General features: G+C 36.9%; 4 protein-coding genes across 4 annotated transcripts; 1 reads left to right on the forward strand and 3 right to left on the reverse strand.

Moving 5' to 3' along the window:
* Positions 1–3: 3 nt before the first annotated feature.
* On the reverse strand, positions 4–2,105 carry LOC103835902 (tetraspanin-11). Its single transcript, XM_009112093.3, is given in 8 exon segments — positions 4–64; positions 66–164; positions 300–368; positions 370–532; positions 535–586; positions 588–604; positions 1,100–1,403; positions 1,559–2,105. Coding segments are annotated over 8 exon segments (1,272 nt in total). The 5' UTR covers positions 2,066–2,105.
* A 748-nt stretch (positions 2,106–2,853) lies between these two features.
* LOC103835903 (shewanella-like protein phosphatase 2) lies at positions 2,854–4,786 on the reverse strand. The gene has a single exon (XM_033276779.1). The coding sequence runs from the start codon at positions 4,211–4,213 to the stop codon at positions 3,035–3,037; it is 1,179 nt and encodes a 392-aa protein (XP_033132670.1). The 5' UTR covers positions 4,214–4,786; the 3' UTR covers positions 2,854–3,034.
* Positions 4,787–8,802: 4,016 nt separating this feature from the next.
* Positions 8,803–12,930, forward strand: LOC103835905. The gene is made up of 14 exons (XM_009112095.3): positions 8,803–9,151; positions 9,767–9,857; positions 9,961–10,045; positions 10,248–10,332; positions 10,418–10,487; positions 10,823–10,892; positions 11,032–11,077; positions 11,167–11,416; positions 11,502–11,707; positions 11,781–11,855; positions 11,943–12,012; positions 12,108–12,188; positions 12,313–12,392; positions 12,597–12,930. The coding sequence occupies exons 1-14, from the start codon at positions 9,036–9,038 to the stop codon at positions 12,673–12,675; spliced, it is 1,404 nt and encodes a 467-aa protein (XP_009110343.1). The 5' UTR covers positions 8,803–9,035; the 3' UTR covers positions 12,676–12,930.
* Positions 12,931–12,978: 48 nt separating this feature from the next.
* Positions 12,979–17,175, reverse strand: LOC103835904 (lipase 1). Its single transcript, XM_009112094.3, has 8 exons — positions 16,802–17,175; positions 16,205–16,378; positions 15,733–16,132; positions 14,708–15,045; positions 14,568–14,624; positions 14,447–14,499; positions 14,093–14,168; positions 12,979–14,015 (listed from the first exon to the last, which is right to left on the reverse strand). Exons 1-8 carry the CDS (start codon positions 16,840–16,842, stop codon positions 13,076–13,078), a joined length of 2,079 nt encoding a protein of 692 aa, XP_009110342.1. The 5' UTR covers positions 16,843–17,175; the 3' UTR covers positions 12,979–13,075.
* Positions 17,176–17,351: the final 176 nt, after the last annotated feature.

Below are 17,351 nucleotides of genomic sequence, written 5' to 3' on the forward strand. Positions count from 1 at the left end.
TAATCATGAATTAATATTTAAAACGAAATAATCAACAGCAGATTTAGCCATAATGGAAGCAAAAAATGCTTATGACACCATCACTGTTTGTATCAGCTTTTTTAATCATCTACGCTAGGTCTAATGGTTGGCCCATCTTGGCCATTGCTCCGGGCAGGGAAGTCAAAGCAAAGACGACGAAACCGTCCGGAGAACGCTCGACCGAAGAAATGAGTAACTAACACCTTTGTGGAGAGCCAGAAGCACATATCGCAGAAAACACGTCAGCAACACTTACAAATGCCACTTCTTCCCGTCGAGCACTGTTGAATCCATTACCATCTCTATCAAACGATTTGAAAATGTCGAGTAGCTGTTCCGAGTTGAAGGATCTCCTCATTCAGGTCGGTAAGAATAGCGCCTACGAGCTCATCAAACTCCACGAAACCGTTGTCGTTTGAGTCCATACTTGCTAACAAAACGTGGATTTGGTCGCCGGATGGTTTGAGACCGAGTGACCGGAGAAGTGCCGCGAGTTCTAAGATGGTTAGCTTCCATCTCCGTCCATGTCGAAACGATCAAATATGTCTTTTAATTGTCTTAGCTGATTCCTCCATTGTCTTGTCTGTTTCTTTCGGAACACAAACTCAAAATGTAACAATCATTAATGTCCGCGAGAGAGATGTACGATGATAAACTAGAAATGGTTGTTGATTTTTTTTGTTCTTGATGATTGACGACGATAAAAGATAATGTTTATTTGTATTCTTTGTTTATTGGTACTGATAAAAATAGAAGAAAAAAAAGATAGATGATCAGATTGTATACGTATGGTATTTGGTACGACATAACGATTGTTATGTTTACTTGTGTAGCAAACATGACGTTGTCCGAAGAAACGAAACGAACGTATGTTTAGAAATGTGAAAACTAACAAATCATTAAAATGAACCAACTAACAAATGATCGTGTGCATGATAATTATACAATAAAAGGAGTTATGATTGGTTCGAAACAAACATGGCAATCCTAATTAAGAAACCAAAAGAGAATTAAACTAGAAACTAACCAACAAAGGCATAATAAAAAGATACTAACTTAAAACATAGTGATCAGGCACAGTCACTTTCGGTAGCCGCGAGATTGTTACGACGAGCACGGCAACCGCATGAACAGACGGTTATGAGGAGTACGAGGAGACATATGTTGAAAACCAGAAGATGCCTCCATTTCTCTCTTATGTTGGCTAACACACCCGCTTTGCATGCGTTGCAGTTAAAGCATAACTCCGTTTGCACGTTACTCCACGCACCGCAGTCACCGTTGTTCGTCGCAACGGTCGTTGCATTTTTCGCCGGCGGCATCCAGAACGTCGCGTTTCTGAACTGGAAGTTGCAATCCGACGGTGGCTTACAACAACCCGACTGCTCAAGACAAAACAAGAAATATAAAATTATCTCAAAATAATCGTTAAAAACCGATTTTTTAGAAAAAAATTGTTTCGATTATAACTGATTAATTGCCGGTTTTTTAGAACATTGGTTATACTTAAAAAATTTTAGGCAAGGAATGAAAATACCTGGATTGGAGACAAGTTCTTGTGATAAAACGCATCAGCGATCTGACTAACACGACCATCACTCAAATCATCACAAACGCTAGCCTCAGCGAGACAAGACCTTATACCAACCCATCTCTTCCCACCAACAAAACCGTTAAGCCAAGTCGAGAAGTCCACCGTATGGTACTCTCTATACACTCGACCAGAGACCACATGACCGGCTCCTTTGTTTGTCACAAAGAAGAGAAATATCGAGAAAATCATTAACGCGACAATGCCCGCGAAGAGTATGATCAAGTAGGAGACCATTGCGACATTCTCCTTGAAGCAAGATCCTATGACTCCAATTAAAGACACCAGGAAGAGGATGATCCCGGTCGTGAGGAGTGGTGCACGAATGGCTGATTCACAATCGGTCACGTCGTGATGAACGAACATGTAAATGGAGTAACCAATGGCTGATGCGCCCACTAACATCACCAACGTGTTGGCTAGACCCACAACGAAGTTGCTTACTCGAAACATTTTTGTGATTTTTGTGATTTTTTTTGTTTTTCTCTCTAGTGAATGTGATTCGAATTTGATGATTATGTTTTGTAACGTTTTCGTGTGTGTTTTAAGAGTGTGAAAGAGTGAACGGTTGATTTTTGAGTAGTGGGGGATACTAGTGGAGATTATGGTGTGGATTGTTGACGGATTCTGTAGTAGTTTCTGTTTTTTTTTTTTTTTCAGAAAATCTATTTTAAGCCATTCAAAATTTTGAGAAATAGATTTAATTCCTATAATCTAGGCAAACTGGTTTTTCAACATTTTTTTCAATTTTCTATATAAAAGCCAGAAACTACTTTTGTTAGGTTTTTGAGCAAAAGGTGCGCTAGTTTTTTTTTTCACTATTTATTTTCCATTTTATCAATATATTTGATTATTAATAGCAATTTTATATAACCCTCTTGGTATATAGTATATAAAATAATGATTTAAATTGAAATAAATTATATATTTATCATATCAAAAATAATAATTTGAATTTCTTATTAGAATCATTATATAAATCATTAATTAAAAAAAATTCATTAGGATAGACATTTTTAAATTTTTTGTCACAAAAATAACACTACATAAAAAAAAATGACCACAATAAATTTTATTAAAAGGTGAAGTGAAGTTTTAGGGTGAAGTGAAGTTTTTGGAATAGGATTTCAAATTTCAAAAAATTAAAAAATTAAAAATTAAAATTTTCAAAATAAAAAGATGTTATTATGGTCATTTTCTTTTTAAGTGCTATTTTTATGATAAAAACTTAAAAATAACTATTTGAGAGAATTGCCATTCATTAAATTAATAATTCATTATAGTGTAACAAACATTGCGTAACGTTTCTGATAAATTGAAACCACAATCATGCTCCAAGAAGAGCACAAGAATCTGCTGATGTTCATACAAAGAATCCAATACTGCTTCAATAAAGAGAGTATCAACTAGTTTAGATCTTCTTTAAGCTTTGACTTCCACTTGCTTAGGAACATGTTCAGCTGGCACCAACAACCCAAGACCCATTTTACTCTCACCACCCTTCTCCTTATACAACGGATTCGACGTAACTATCCGCACACCAGAGTCCTTGCTTATCTCCAAAACCTCAGGCAACCCATCCGAACACCCCTTGGACATTCCCACATCAATCCTAATAGCTTTATCATCACAAACACCGTTGATCCCACCGTCCTGTATCGTGTGCCCCATGATCATCCTCTTAACCCCAGGAATAGTCGAAAGCGCATGCTCAAGCGCCGAACAATCGCATTTATGTGGTCTTTCATCTGAAAACTTCCTCAACCACACCACAGAGTTCCCTCCTCTACAATACACAGGCGCATACCTCCCTCCTCCTCCTCCTCCTCCTCCAATCCAACCCCTAACCTCCTCGTTAATCCGCTCGAGCCCATACTCTATATGCTCAGCTAAAAGACCTCCATGAACAAACACCGAGTCTCCAACAACAACAACCGTCTGATTCTTGGACAAGAACCTCTTCGCAACGGGACCTTCAGGTCTCAACGCAGCGATCCTAGCTCTAATCCCTTGGAAGCACTCAGGTTTAGCACGTGGGAAGCACGTGGGGATCCCTTGGTAAGGATCTTTAACATCCTCAAGACCTTGGCACAAGCTCTTCATCTCGTTCCCTAAGCAATACCAATCTAACCAAACCTGAACTTCCTCTAAACCTTTCTCGGTAACATACCTAAAGTCACCTTCTACGTTCATGATCTCGTGGTTCCCGTTCATAGTCACGATCTTACCTCCGTTTCTCTCGGCCTCTCGCTTCAGCCTCTCGAGGAAGTAGAGGATCTTCAGCTCATCTCCGCCGCGATCGAGCACGTCGCCGACCTGAACCACCATGGTGGAGCCGCCTGTCCATCGGTCCGACGAATCGATCAATCCGGCGAGTTTGAACGCTTGTTTGGATTTCTCGAGATCGCCGTGGAGATCGCCGATCGCGACGAGGCGGTCCGGTTTCTCGAAACGCGTTTGCGGGATCTCGTGCGGTGGGGTGGGATCGTGCGGCGGGAATGTGCCGGAGAAGGAGTAGTCGACGAAGGTGTCGACGAAGGTGGAGATGAGATTTGGAATGTCTTTGCAGATTCCGTTTGGGTTTTTTTCTCTGCTTGACATTTCTCGATGTGGGTGGTTCGAGTGGGCGAGGAAGCAAATAATGGTGAAATACAATGCGTATATGACCTGGAATTGAAAGAACCAAATCTAATTACAATATACCGAACCAAACCGAACCGAACAATCATGGTGGTGTACCATAACTAACCTTTCGATTATATATATGCGTTGGTTACTTGGTCATATACATAGGCATAGCTATTTTATTCGTCCGGTATGAAAGGCAGAGAACAATGCGCAGCTCTTTCCTACAAACTCAATTAAAAGGTAATTTTTCATAATAACTACTTTAATTTGTTAATATGAATACATTGTATTATTCTGAGACAAAACTAAATATATTGATTAATATGGTAAATAAAACTTTAGTATTCTGACTTTCTAGGTATTAGGAAAAAAGAAAAAGAAAGGTATAAAATTCGTATAAATATGTTAATTTTCTACATTCAGTGAAAAAAAGTTCCAAGTGTAATAAGCTACGCCAGCATGTGTATTTTGGGCCTTTTGGCTATCATTATAAAGTTGCTTGTCATTTAGGGTTGGGCTTTTGATCTCCCAAAGTTGTTTGGTCTTGTTCTTGTATGGTTCTCCATTTCCTTGACAACTTTTTGTATGGTCTTGGCGTTCTATTTTTTTGTTTTGGTAAAATATTAAAAATTATTACACCAAAGTTTTTTAATTTTTTACAGAAGAATATGATAATGAAACTAAACAAAACACTTAAAATAATGAAACTTAAATAAAAGAAGACGAGTCTAAAGGGGGACCAACATTAACGTTGCAGTGATAGATCTAAGCAAAGTTATGAACGGAATGAGCTCTTAGTTGCCGCGAGCCGGAGAGAAAGGCACCCTCGTACCTTGAAGCACCGGGTCATATAACTTCCAAAAAACCCTCTCAACAACACCTTCACAAAGAATCAAACGTCTTGTATCCACAAGCTTATACAACATCACACCACCGGGTCCTCATACCCGTGCTCTCAGACCTTGAAACATCGGGTCCTACAGCTTTCTAGAAACCCTCTCATCAACACCTTCATAAAGAATCAAACGTCTCGCATCCGTAAGCCTATCCAACATCACATCACCAAGTCCTCATACATGTGCCCTCATACCTTGAAACACTGGGTCCTAAAACTTCCAAGAAACCCTCTCATCAACATCTTTACAATGAATCAAACGTCTCACATCCGCAAACCTATCCAACATTTGTTGGCTTCATGGTGGCGGGTTCTCTTTGGGCTCTGCGTTTGTATATCTGTGGATCTCATGCTTCTTTGCTCCTCTTTGTGTTCTCTGGTGGTCTCCGGAAGAAGCGTGTGGTGGTTTCTGTTAGGCTTATGTATTTTTTTTCAAATGTTGGATTTTGGAAATGGGCAGACTCTTTGATAAAGAAACATTATTCCGCAAATCAAATGACTAAATGCTAATATATGATGTTAACTATAACCAGTTAATGATAAGCATAGTCTAAAACACTAGTTTAAACAAATCCTTTTATGACAAATAGTTCTCTCTGTTCCGGTAAGATCTGCCTCCGCTATCTCATGGTAATCACAAGACAAGTACGCACCCTAAACACCATGTTCGTTCTTAGTTAAATAATCTGTAAGCCGTTAATTACAGCTTCCAGAATTTACAAGCTGCGCTGTACTAACTACATAAATCTTGGCTAAGTGTTTCATGACTATAATCTCAACATTTACCTAGTCAAAACCAAAAAGAAAATAATTTCACTTTTCCCCAAACAAGACAAGATTCACTCTGTTCCCGTTGAAAGTGTGTCAGTTTGAACAAAAGAGGAAGCTGTGTCAGTATTATTGCAACATTTTAATACTATTTTAGCACCGTCAACGCTCTATTGTTGTTACTTGTTAATTTCCAATTATGCAGGTTGTTATGTTAATTTATTCTTAACTTTTAGACCACTGGTCATGCGTTTAAATGTTTAAGACGTTTTCTTCTAATACATCTGTTTGTACCTTGTGAGATTCAATGAAATTCATTCATCTACCCCACAGGCCCCAGACGTAAATATATGGCTACAAATCTAATTTGCCAGATATTTAAATGCAGTTGTTTTGTTTCATAAGTCACAATCATAGATTCATAGAAATATCGTTTGTAGATATGTCACGACTTGCTATAGTAAAGTATTTATAACACTTGTTTAAGATAAAATTGAGTGTTTTGTTATGCTTATCTGCCTGTATATATCTGGATAAGTCACGACTTGCCAAAGAATAAAATGAAATAAATTACTAAACTAGGAGGAGCATGAGAGATCGTGTTAATGCGGGCCATATCACTAATACTAAATTGATGAGAGTTTTAAATGTTTTGATGATGTTGTTTTGCCTGCCCTACAATATGATGATGAGATTGGATCCAAATTCGAAATGTTGAAACATAATAAAGAAGATAAACGAGTGCTGTGACCTTAAATTTTCTCGCTTATGTGACAAATTATTTTCTGAATTCTCTTAGCGAGATTTAATTAATAAACACTCAAGTATTAAAATTCCTTTATTAAAAAGGTATTAAAATTGACCCTTTTAAGTACAAAATTCAGTATTTTTTTTTCAAAAATGTTATTACTCTTTATAAAAGAAAGGTTAAAATCCTTGCATGTGGGTCATAGATTCCATTACTTATTTTCCTTTTTTCTTTAACATCAGAACCCACTAATACAAAATTCAATTTCTTTTGATTTTTTTTTTACACTATAAAAGAAAGGTTAAAATCTTACATGTGGTTTTATAGAATTCCATTATACTTATTTTTCTTAACCTTTTTACCATCAGAATCCATTAAAATAGGTTTGAAGCGGTTACCTAACTTGGCAATAAGGTCCTGTTTCCCTTTTAATCCGAGCGGTCCATTATAAATCAAACTTCAGATAAATGTAATAAGATAACGAAAACGACACTAAGCGCGTTTGCGTTTTGAATAATGGCGTGCAAGCAAAGCGAAAAAAAAAATACTTATATCTAAAAGGAATCTGAAGGGAAATTAAATTAAAACTAGATTCTAACCCGCCCTTTAAAAGGGCGGGTATATTTTTTATTTTAATTTTTTTAGAAATTTAATTTTTATGTTTTTTGTAATCATATATTTGTATACCATTTTTAAAAAAATTATTAGTAAGAGGTTTTGATAATTATATTGAATTTGTAATATTGCATAGCTATACATTTGTACTCAGTGTTTTGAAATCCGATCCATATCCGCGGTTGAATCGGCAAATCCTGGTGATCCGGTATGTAATCCGATTTGAATTTTAAGAAAAACCATTATTTAATAATACACTAAAACCTACAAAAATCCGCTAAAACCTAGAACCCGACTACCAATTAAACCAGTAGTTGAATCAATACATAACTTTTAGTTATTAATTTTTTTAAGTTATATTATTAGAATGTTTTTGTATTCTAATTAGGAAGTTAAATTTTTAGTTTTATAAAATGAAAGATGATATGATTTTGTAGATTAAATAAAACCCGCTAAAACTCAGAATCCGACCTACCAGTTAAACCACTGGTTGAACCAATACATAACTTTCAATTATCAAATTTAGTTATATTATTAGAATATGTTTGTAATATAAACAGGAAGTTAAATTTTTAGTTTTTATAAAAAAAAGATGATATGATTTGTAGATTATGAATCTATTAACAAAACCAATTGTTTGATTTGGATTAGTTTATTTTTATTATCAATTATCTATTATAATTTTATGATAGTCCACTGTATATATATGTTGTAAAATATAATAAAAGAAAATCCACAAGAAACCTATGTAACTAATTGGTATGAAAAAATATTTTATATCATTTTCTATCACCCAGTAATACAGAATATTTGTTATTATCCTCTTTATGTTGTATAATATAAATAAAAAAAATCTTCAACTGGGTTTTGACAATTCTATTAAGATAGCATCGTTGGCGTTTTACAATAATCATAAAACGTTATAAATTGTTTCAACTACGGTTGCGGATGGTTGTAGATAAATAAATGTAAAAAAAAAATCTAAATGTATTTTAAATTTAAATATTATAAAGAAAAATATCATAAAATTCATTTTATATTTTAATTTGTAGTCACTAACAATATTATAATTTATATTACAAAAAAATTAAACCAAGAATATCCACTATAATTTGAAGTATTAATATTTCTGTTGCTGAAGATATGTAATTTAAATAGTGTAATCCAATTTCTTAAGGTTAATAGATATATCATAGTTTTTAGGTTTCTTAACGATATAAAAAAAACCAAGCCTATATTAAAGTTCATAACCCAATTTGGTTTAATCAATTTACGGGTTAGCTGTATAAATATTAAGATGATATGCTTTTTTGAAAATAATAATAAGATGATGATTTTGCATTACATACTATCAGTCGATAGTTTTACTTTAGTTATTGTTTGTGGGTTCCTACTATTAAGGAGTTAAAGTAGTGGTTACAAAATATATATTTACATACAGTTAGAAATTATTATGGTTTATCTTTATAAGTATATATTATAGGTTTATTTTTTTGGACTTAACTATTATCAATGGGGCATGTTCCTGTTTTAATAGTATTGATAAAATAAAAAGAAAAACGACGAGGAACAGAGAGAGACGAAAAGGAAGGAGGAGAAGAATCAGAGAAAGAGAGAAAGGGGTCCATTAAAAACCATTGCAGCATTTCTCGACAGGCGTTTACTCGACATTAGAGAGAGAGAGAGAACAACAAAACAAAAGAGAAAGCTTCGAGATGGATTCAAAGCCAGAGATTCTTCGTTAGAGAGAGAGATAAAAAAAGGGGATTATGAGTTGTAGGAGAGTGCTGAAGTCGATACAAGCCTTGGCGGCTCATACTTTACTCTTCTGTTTCACCCTCTTCTTGGTTCTTAAGCTCGATCACACCCTCTCCTCCTCATGGTGGTTAGTCTCCTCTCTCTATATCTCTCTCTGTAATCGCTCTCTGTTGTCTTGAATTGGGTGCATGAATCATCTTTGGTTTGGTTCTGTTTTCATTTTTGAGGTCACACACGATTGAAAGTTTGGACCTTTTCTAAGTTTTGAAACGAGAGATTGTCTCTCTGATTGTTATCTCTACGGAAAGTATCAGTTTTTTTTGCTTGTTTCTTTGATAGGATTGAAAGTCAATTGCTTTCCTCTAAAACCAGTTTCAGATTCCTTTGTCTCTCTCTATTTGCTGTTAATAGTAGTAACTAGAAAACAAAAGAGAAGCTTAGGTGTTGCAGCTTTTGGAAACTCATTTATGTATGTATGTGTGTATTTTGTATTGATCCTCTAAAGGTACCGCCTTTACTAATGAGTGACTGGTTTTATCTCAAGAAACCAAATGAGCTCAGTGAGTAATTGCAACAAAAGTTAGGTGTATCTTAGATGATCTCTTTGGGAGAGTGATTGTGTGTAGGGTTTCAGCGTTTCACTATGGCCCTCATGTCTATGATCTATCAGTTATGTCTCTGTTTCCTAATTTGTTACAGACTTGATTGATAAATACATTTCTGCTTATGTGGGTTTGTGTAGGATGGTATTTTTGCCGCTGTGGGCTTTTCATGCAGTTGTTGCAAGAGGAAGGTTCTCCCTTCCTGCTCCTGTCGCTCCCCGTAACCGTCATGTATGTCCTTTTCTCTTACCTCTTTTGGCAAACTATGATATTTCCAGCAAATCCTAATGATAATACTACGAATATGTTTATGATCACTTTTTGTTTTGTACAGTGGGCTCCATGTCATGCTGTTGTTGCCACACCGTTGCTTGTAGCATTCGAGTTGCTGCTCTGTATATACCTCGAGAGTTCTTATGGTAAATATAAACTCTACCTTCACATGGCACACTCACACCCGGGGGTTTGTTTGTTTGCTAGTATAGTATTTAAATCCTCTGGTGATCTAGTTTATTTTGATTGATACATGTAGATACTTAACAAAGTGTTGCTACCAATGCGTATGGTTATTCATTTTCTCCCATTTCATCGGATTGTGACGTCTTGTATCTTACATGACAGGTAGCTGGCCACCAGCTGTGAGCTTGAAAGTTGCATCTCTACCGTTATTGGCATTTGAAGTAACGATACTCATAGACAATCTGAGGTATTGAAACCTTTAATGTTTAAATTACTACCAAAGTGAATCATATGAATTTGAAGTTCCTAACTACTGCAAGCTTTGTCTTCAGAATGTGTCGAGCATTGATGCCAGGAGATGACGACAGCACAAGTGACGAAGCAATTTGGGAGGCACTTCCTGTAAGTCCACCTGTGTTTCTTGAATTATTTTAAAGCTCTTGATGAAAATTTGTTCAGCTGCTTTAGTCTTTGCAATTTGTTTAAGTATTGTGGTAACATCTATCTGTTACACATGAATGAGAAATGGTCTCTAGTTTTCCAATAACACAACTTAGTCTCGAGATTATCGTTTATGAAATGAGACAGGAGAACCTTTTGATCAATATCTGTTATCGTCCAGCTTCCACAAAACTGTCTTAGGATTTTTTTTTCTTTTAATTTTTCGTTGATGGGTAGGAGAAACTAATTAGCACTCAAAGTGAACATTTTATATGCTTTTTTCCTGTTGTCTGCAGCATTTGTGGGTTGCTATTTCCATGGTGTTCACGTTGGCTGCTACCTTCTTCACACTCCTAAAGCTATCTGGTAATATTGCGTCTCTCGAATGCCTGCCTAAATAGTTAGTCTTACTTGATCTCTGTCTACTGAGACCCTATCTTCCACATAACTTGTTATTGTGTTCCTTCCTTCTTACAAGTTCCTCCTTGTTTTATTTCGAATACAGGTGATATAGCTGCTCTCAGCTGGTGGGATTTGTTTATAAATATTGGGTATTGCTTTGTATTTCTTTGTATAAGTAGTTTTGTGGTTGGTGGAAATAATCAGGAAGGTGATATATGTGAAAATGATTTGCCTGCAGAATCGCCGAGTGCTTTGCTTTTCTTGTTTGCACAAAATGGTCCAACCCAGTGATCCATAGAAACTCACGCGCCAGAGAAACGGCTTCGTCTTCAACCTCCATAAGATATCTTGACTGGAACAGTGGCCTCGTAGTTCCCCCAGAAGATGATAGGCACCAAGATAGGTTCTGCAGTCTACAAGATATCGGTGGTCACATGTTGAAGATTCCCGTCATTGTATTTCAAGTTGTCCTCTGCATGCATCTAGAGGTATACACACCATCACATGTCTCTCTCTCTCTTACCATATTGTCTTTGGATATTACTTAAGAAAGGTGATGGTTTGGATTTTCAGGGGACTCCTGAGAGAGCTAAGGATATATCTATCCCAGTCCTGTTTTCTCCACTGTTCTTACTGCAAGGCCTTGGTGTTCTCTTTGCTGCGTCTAAGCTAATAGAGAAGATCGTCGTCTTACTGCGTGGGGAAGCTGGACCAGGATTCTATTTTAGATTTTCATCTAGAGCGCATGATTGCTTGGGCTTCTTGCATCATGGTTCCAGGTGACAAACTGTTTTTCTCAGAATGGTTTAATCTACAAAATATTTATATATTAACAAAGTTATACTTGCTCAGGCTATTAGGTTGGTGGTCCATTGATGAAGGGAACAGGGAGGAACAAGCTCGACTTTACATTGATGGAGAATCTGGGTTAGTTAGTATAATCCAACTTTCTATATAGTCTAACCAAAATTGCTGGTAAGCCTACTGAAGACTCATGATAATATGTTTGTGCAGTTACAACACCTTCAGTGGTCATCCGCCTGAGATAGTCAAGAAAATGCCAAAGGAAGATCTTGCTGAAGAGGTAACTTTAGTTTCTTTTTGCTGTCGATTCTTTTCTTTTCTAGTTGCACTACTGCTTAGTGTTGGTTACATTGGATCTAATTTGATGCCCTCTAGGTGTGGAGACTTCAAGCTGCTCTTGGCGAACAAACCGAAATCACAAAATTCAGCCAGCAAGAATATGAAAGACTGCAAAATGTAAAATTTGCCTTCCTTCATCATGCTCCTATGTATTCATTTCTTGTATCTTTTTTGGTGTTTCCTATATTGTTTTCTCTTTCCTCTTTGGCTTAACTCTGTTCCATATCTGTCTTGATTACAGGAGAAAGTGCTGTGTAGGGTTTGCTTTGAAAGAGAAATCAGTTTGGTACTGCTTCCATGTAGGCACCGTGTTCTCTGCAGGTAAGATACTTCAACAAGTTTGCATTTATCACTGGATTCGTCTGGAAAGTACTAAATAAAGAAAGTAGGAGTATATGAGGTCATATCCATACAATTAGATCTCATAAAGTCCATACTTAATGTGGAGTGTAGAAGTTTGAAAAGCCTATCTGGCCATAACCCGTTCATAATATATTGTCTCTGTGCCATTTGTTTTCGTTGCAGACTCTGTTCAGACAAGTGTAAAAAGTGTCCAGCATGTCGTATAACCATCGAAGAACGGCTACCTGTATACGACGTTTGACCGTGTCTAATGTTCGAGAGAGTAGGATTTGAGGTTGATTGCTCCAAACACTCATCCTTTTTTTTACCATCTTTGTTCCCAAACCTTTGATGTGTGTTTTGCTGAATCTTTTTATTGGTCTGAATCAGCATCAAGTATAAAAAAAATATAGGTGTATACATATGTCGTTTTGTAGAAAACCTCATACATACTCTCTTACATTACTTCAGTTGTAACATACAACGTTTGTATAATATCAGTCTCTCCCCTTTTGTATTGTCTAAAACTTCATTCCACTAAGTTCTGCTTCTATGAGTCCACAACTTCAATAACTGACACTTTAACATATAAAGAGTATATAACACTGTTCTAAGCAAATCTCATGAACAAAAAAACATTACAAACAAGACGCTATAAACCCCTATTTTTTCGTTTTGGCTGATTCCACTTTCTTCTTCAGCTTCATCCCCTTCTTACGAACCGGCTGAGTCTTTGCCGGCTCCACGAGCAGCAACCTCGACATCACATAAGCCAAAAGCTCTTCACGGTGAGAGAAGGTAAAATCCAAATGAGCATACTCAAACTCACTGTAAGAAACATCAGCAACACCTGATTCTATCATCATCCTGTAATGTTTCCTAACCATCGAAGGCCTAATCACTTTATCTTTCTTCCCGGCCACCAAGTCCACAGGGACATCTATCAACCCGTAAAACTCTCCAAGATCAAGCGGCTCAGGAGAGCCATAAACCTCCATGTTAGCTCCCACGCTACCGTAATCAAACATCCTGAACCTCCTGGTACGTTTTATCTGAGTAAGATGGAGAGCCACGCGGAAGGACACAGCAGGCATGTCGTCCATGTTGTAGTGAGGCAAACCAATGACTCCAACCCAGTTAGAGCTATCTCCACCGACTACGTAACCCATCAGCGTCTGGACCAGTCCACCGACAGCTGGATAGTTGTGGAAGTCTCTAGCTAACTTGTTGAAAAGCATACGGAAGAATCTTGTGGGGATGTAGAAAGCTGGAAAGATTCTGGATAGGACCGGACCCAAGAGGAGGAAAGAGTGCTCTATCAACGTGAAGAACAGGTTGGAGTCTTCGTGGAACCCGGCGGGTGAGAGGAGGATCAGTCTGGAGAGTCTGTGCGGTTTCTCTTCGATTCTACGGGTGATTACATACATCAGAACGGCTGCACAGCCTAGACTGTGGGAGAGAAGGCAGAGTTTATAAGGTTGCTCTACCTCTTCCACGTTGGGTTGGTAGAGTTTTAGTTCTGAAGTTTTGATCTCGTGGATCTTCTCTATGATTGCGGGGATGTCTTCTCTTGCATGCTCGTTGATGGAGTAGCTCCAGAAACTGCATTTTGTTCAAGATCCATAAACAAAGAAACTATACGAGAAACCAAAGAAGTTACATCTTTCTGTATAACTCACTCTTTAGAGGAAATGTTTTTGTTCACATGATCTCTTGAAACTAGACCGCGGAAGTTCCCTAGGTAAACATCATAGCCTGACAAGCAATAACAGTGTGAAACATACAGTAAATCTCTAGAGAAATTGATTAAAATACCATAATTGGATATTGCTTCTCAAAAATACACTCGGTCAAAAATAAAACATTTCAGATTAGAGTTTAGTAATTATTGTTTAGGGTTATTATTTATGGGATGAGATGGGGTTGTGTTTATAAACTTTTATAAATAAATTTTAAACATATATAAATGATTTATGAGAGTTTATTTAGTTTTTTTTCATCACAAACTTAAGGTATCACAAAGGGGGTGGTACCTTGATCAAAAGCAGCAAAGGCTGGAGAGCCAACAACTCCATTTGATACCCATCTGAAGATAAAAAGGAACAGATGAGATAGAGAGGCAACAAAAAATTTCAAAGAGACTGTGAAACTAACCCCATTGAAGAATCCAAAGCACCATGCTGCAAGTAAACAGCCTTCCTCGCTTCTCGTCTGGAAAAAGCCATAAGAGGAAGTTACTGATTACATCTTAGAGGAACTTACTGGTCCATGATAAGGTTTTATATTATATATACCGTGGTATCCTTTCCAAGAGAAGACCATATCCATCAGATGTAACAACACGAATAGCTTCATATGGATACCCAAGCTCTGTTATGACATCTTGACAAGTCCTAGTATCTGTATTGTATAAGCTCGTTACGGTTCTCTCCGTAAGTGATGAATCTTCGTCTCCTAGAGTGTAAGTCTGCACCAGTTCATCATCCGAAACATCATCACCGTAGTCTTCTTTAGAAGAGAACCATGATGAGATTATTTCAAAGGCTTCTGATGGAGAAAGTAGAAGATGTGCTGCCTTGTGAAAGAAGTCAAATACTGCTTCTATAAAAATCTCAGTACCAAGCTGAAGATCCTGTAAGAACAGAACAAATGAGTAAGCATGCGGCGCGGGTTTGAATAGTTCAGGTTCGGTTCGAGTAGCTCAGTTTTTGGTTAGTTTCGTTCAACATAAAGAATTAACCCGAAATAAAATTTAGTTCGATATTCAGCTATATTTTGGTTTGATTTTATTAAAATTTCGGATAAGTTTGGATAGTCCAGTCTGAAATTCGGTTAGTTTGGTTCGGATTTTTCAATGGTTTGGTTATAATTTTTCCCATGAAAACGGAAGTAACGATTGCCGAACTTTAGAAAAACTGCCCAATAAAACATAACTAAGACCATCTTCAATGGGGGTTCTTCAATCAGAACTCCTCTATTAAAATTAAAGAAATAAAAAAAGAAATTAAGAGAGTGAAAAGAAGTTCTAAAAACTCTTGTTTTAGGACCACTTCTAAACATTTTTCATCCACATATCATGCAATTAACATTTTAATGATTTAAGAAAATATCAAATTTAATTACACAATTAAAATATGATTTTTTTTTTATTTTTTTAGAACCTTACATGATTTCTAATGGTTGGAGATGGTCTAACCTAACTAACAGAAAATTTTGGTTCGGTGGGTTTTGGTTCAAAACCCTAGCCCAACATATGAGTGTGTAAACAAAATTCAAGAACAATAGAGAGTGATTTGTAGTATGTTTCAGCAACACAGACCTCAATGACACCACGTCTTCTATCAGTAGTTCGGATAGGGACATGGTGCTCTTTCCCTGGGATAGGTCTAGAAGAACGCCGGTACCTTCTTCTTGGGCTCATAGGAGAATCTTGTCTGCAAAAAAGGCGTAAAAGATAAAACGGCACCCATAGAAGGATCCTGGCGGGTAGCAAAACCAACCAGACTATGAACGTTATCCAATCTGTCCAATGGCGTTCGTAGTATTCAGGAAGACTAGTCCAAGAACGGAGTGAGGTTTGAGACAAGGGGGACGGAGGCGTTGAGATACCATCACTATCTTCTTCTTCTCCATCATCTTCTAGAGAGGAATACTCCAAGCTGGAAGTGTCAGAATCCAGAGAGAGCTCGTGAATGAAGCGGTTGAAAGAAGAGACTCCACTGCAAGTAATTAAGCATTATGTTAGTGTTATTAAGGCATAACAAAGAAAGGTTAAAGAGGTCTATATATACATGAGCATCCAGCGTGGTAAACGAGGTCCACGTGGTGTAGGCCTTAGTTCCCATCCATGAAGACCTTCAAGAACACTGGCCTTTCCAGGAATAAGAGTGAGGAGAAGTGCAGAAACTCCGTTTATGAATCTTGCAAAGTTGTTCAATGACTCGTAAGTCAAAGTTTTCACTGACCTGCACCAAAACCCAAAACATTAGCCAAAACCATAGTTTGATAGACATAAGCTTTTTAAAGACAACATAAGCTTCCTCCTACAATGAACACCAAAAGCAAAGAGAGAAATCTCCAAAATAAACTAACTAAAGAAAACTTACCACCAATACAAAGACAATCACTGTAACTATTATAAAACTAAGTAAAAATTATACTGTAAAGATGTTATTAAACTGTGATCATCAGTAACTATTAATTAACCACTAAATCTCTCAAGAATAATGTAAAAATTAGAAGCTGGAGGATATGTTCTTTAGCTCAACTACAAAAACAACTGGTTGAATGTATTTGAAAAATGTTTGGAATCAGAGATCACAAAAAAAATCACTAAACATGCAGTGACGAATCCAAGAATCGAGCAGAGAGAGAGAGGAGGAACTCACTCTTTGGTGACAGCGAGAGCGTCGTCGACGAACCTCTGCATGGTTTTATCTCCCTGAAGAACCAAAACCGAGTGTCTTCTCTTGCTGGTATGATCAGACTCGAGCCGCAATGGGAAGATATTAAAAAATGTGAAATCGGATAAATAAATGAAGGGCACGTCGGCGATTCTTACCGTCCACAAGAAGGTTGGTAGCAAACGTTATTTGGAGAGACGTGACATAGAGTAACACGTGGGAATATGTTAGTGGATTGGTTTTGCATGCAGATCTGGAGACATGACACGCAAGTCTGTAGTGGCGGAGAAGTTACGCCCATTTGTACTTTGTCTCTGACAATTTAAGTGTCGTGACTTTTAAGCTTGTGGTTGAAATTTTCTTTTATGTTTTTATATCAACAAAGCTTCAAAGTTTGTTTCTGACAATAAGTGTCGTGACTTTTAAGCTTGTGGTTTGTATATTTTCATGTTTTTTTAATATCAACAAAGCTTCAAAGTCATTAGCAGTTTGAGTAACACGACAACGCTAGTTTTAGATTCAGCTTAATCCGGAT

The sequence above is a fragment of the Brassica rapa genome, chromosome A08, assembly GCF_000309985.2.
Source record: "Brassica rapa cultivar Chiifu-401-42 chromosome A08, CAAS_Brap_v3.01, whole genome shotgun sequence".
Lineage (NCBI taxonomy): Eukaryota > Viridiplantae > Streptophyta > Magnoliopsida > Brassicales > Brassicaceae > Brassica > Brassica rapa.

Bases quoted from the DNA above. Each gene is read 5' to 3' on its own strand.
- LOC103835903 (XM_033276779.1), bottom strand. From the start codon at position 4,213: ATGTCAAGCAGAGAAAAAAACCCAAACGGAATCTGCAAAGACATTCCA.
- LOC103835904 (XM_009112094.3), bottom strand. From the start codon at position 16,842: ATGCAGAGGTTCGTCGACGACGCTCTCGCTGTCACCAAAGA. The intron at 14,625-14,707 runs GTATATATAATA...GGCTTTTTCCAG, and splicing joins CTCTTGGAAAGGATACCACG to ACGAGAAGCGAGGAAGGCTG. The intron at 14,169-14,446 runs GTACCACCCCCT...ATTGCTTGTCAG, and splicing joins CTTTGCTGCTTTTGATCAAG to GCTATGATGTTTACCTAGGG.
- LOC103835905 (XM_009112095.3), top strand. From the start codon at position 9,036: ATGAGTTGTAGGAGAGTGCTGAAGTCGATACAAGCCTTGGCGGCTCAT. The intron at 11,417-11,501 runs GTATACACACCA...TTGGATTTTCAG, and splicing joins TCCTCTGCATGCATCTAGAG to GGGACTCCTGAGAGAGCTAA. The intron at 11,856-11,942 runs GTTAGTTAGTAT...ATGTTTGTGCAG, and splicing joins TACATTGATGGAGAATCTGG to TTACAACACCTTCAGTGGTC.